General features: G+C 55.3%; 1 protein-coding gene across 1 annotated transcript in view; it reads left to right on the forward strand.

Moving 5' to 3' along the window:
• EMH_0080660 (uncharacterized protein) overlaps positions 1-1,299 on the forward strand; it is a gene marked incomplete at both ends in the record, with an annotated part of 1,838 nt that extends 539 nt beyond the window's left edge. The window contains 2 exons of the mRNA XM_013500287.1: positions 1-122; positions 475-1,299. Coding sequence (XP_013355741.1) covers positions 1-122; positions 475-1,299 — 947 coding nt within the window. The remainder of the gene's footprint in view (positions 123-474) is intronic.
• Between the last annotated feature and the right edge of the window lie 192 nt (positions 1,300-1,491).

A 1,491-nucleotide genomic window follows, 5' to 3' on the forward strand; every position in this document is an offset into this window, starting at 1 on the left:
GCAGCAACAACAACAACAACAACTGCAGCAACGGCAGCAACAGCAGCAACAGCAGCAGCAACAGCAGCAGCAACAACAACGGCAGCAGCAGAAGCAGCAGCAACAGCAGCAAAGTTGTTAGCGTTAGCCGGTATTCATTACTTAGAGAAGAAACAGCAGCGGGATTCTGAGCTGCTGCTGCTGCCAGCATCTATTGCAGTTGTAGCTGCTGCAGCATCAGCTACTGCAGCACAAACTGCTGCAGCACCACTTCTGCTGCTACAGCAGCAACTGCTGTCACAGCTGCTGCAGCTGTTGCTGCTGCTGCTGCTGCTGCTGCTGCAGTCATTCCTACGAAGTAGTTGCAGCAGCAAATCCACCCACGAGAAGCAGCAGCAGCAGCAGCAGCAACAGCAGCAGCAGCAGCAGCAGTATTAGAAGCAGCAGCAGCAGCAGTAATAGCAGCAGCAGCAGCACGAGCAGCTGATTCCGCAGCAGGAAGAACAGCAGCTGCGGCAGCAACAGCAGCAGCAGCAGCAGCAACAACAACAGCTGCAGCAGGAGCAGCAGCAAAAGAACAAAATGGAGCAATCCCCTCCTAAGCCGTGGCAGCAGCAGCAGCAGCAGCAGCAGCAGCAGCTGGCGTTACCTTTTACTATCGGCAGCAGCAGCAGCGGTCTGTGTCTTCCTGCTGCTGCTCCTGCTGCAGCAGCAGACACAGCAGCAGCAGCAGCAGCTGCTGCTGCTGCTGCTGCTGCTGCTAATGACATCAGCAGCACGAGCATGTCTATATGCGAGCAGCAGCCGTTTGCAGCAACAGCAGCAGCAGCAACACCACCAACAGCAGCAGCAGCAGCAGCAGCAGCAGCAGCAGCAGATGGTAATATATATGCAGCAGCACCTGCTGCAGCAGCAAGCAGCATAAGCCCTTACTACAGCAGCAGCACAGCTGGCTACTATGGGGCCCCCTACGGCGGCTATGGAGGCTGGAGCTATGGTGGCTATGGGGGTAATCCTGCTGCTGCTGCTGCTGCTGCTGCTGCTGTTGCTGCTGTTGATGTTGCTGCTGTTGATGTTGTTGCTGTTGTTGCTGCTGTTGATGTTGATGTTGCTGATGTTGCTGCTGTTGATGTTGCTGCTGTTGCTGTTGCTGCTGTTGATGTTGCTGCTGTTGCTGTTGCTGCTGTTGCTGTTGCTGCTGTTGCTGTTGCTGCTGCTGTTGCTGCTATTGTTCCTAACCTTCTTGCTATTGCTGTTGCTGCTGTTGCTGCTGCTGCTGCTGCTGCTGCTCATCCCTTTGTTATCTTCATGCATTGGTAGAGCCTCAGCAACAGCAGCAGCAGCAACAGCAGCAGCAGCGACAGCATCAGCAGCACCACCACAATCAGCACCACCAGCATGAGCAGCAGCAACAGCAGCACCACCACCATCAGCAGCAGCAACAGCAGCAGCAGCAGCAGCAGCAGCAAGTGTGTGAGGTGTGTGTGTGCATGCAGGCCCTTCATACATAAG

Source organism: Eimeria mitis, genomic scaffold, assembly GCF_000499745.2.
Source record: "Eimeria mitis Houghton genomic scaffold, Emh_scaff5231, whole genome shotgun sequence".
In the NCBI taxonomy this organism is placed as follows: Eukaryota; Apicomplexa; class Conoidasida; order Eucoccidiorida; family Eimeriidae; genus Eimeria; species Eimeria mitis.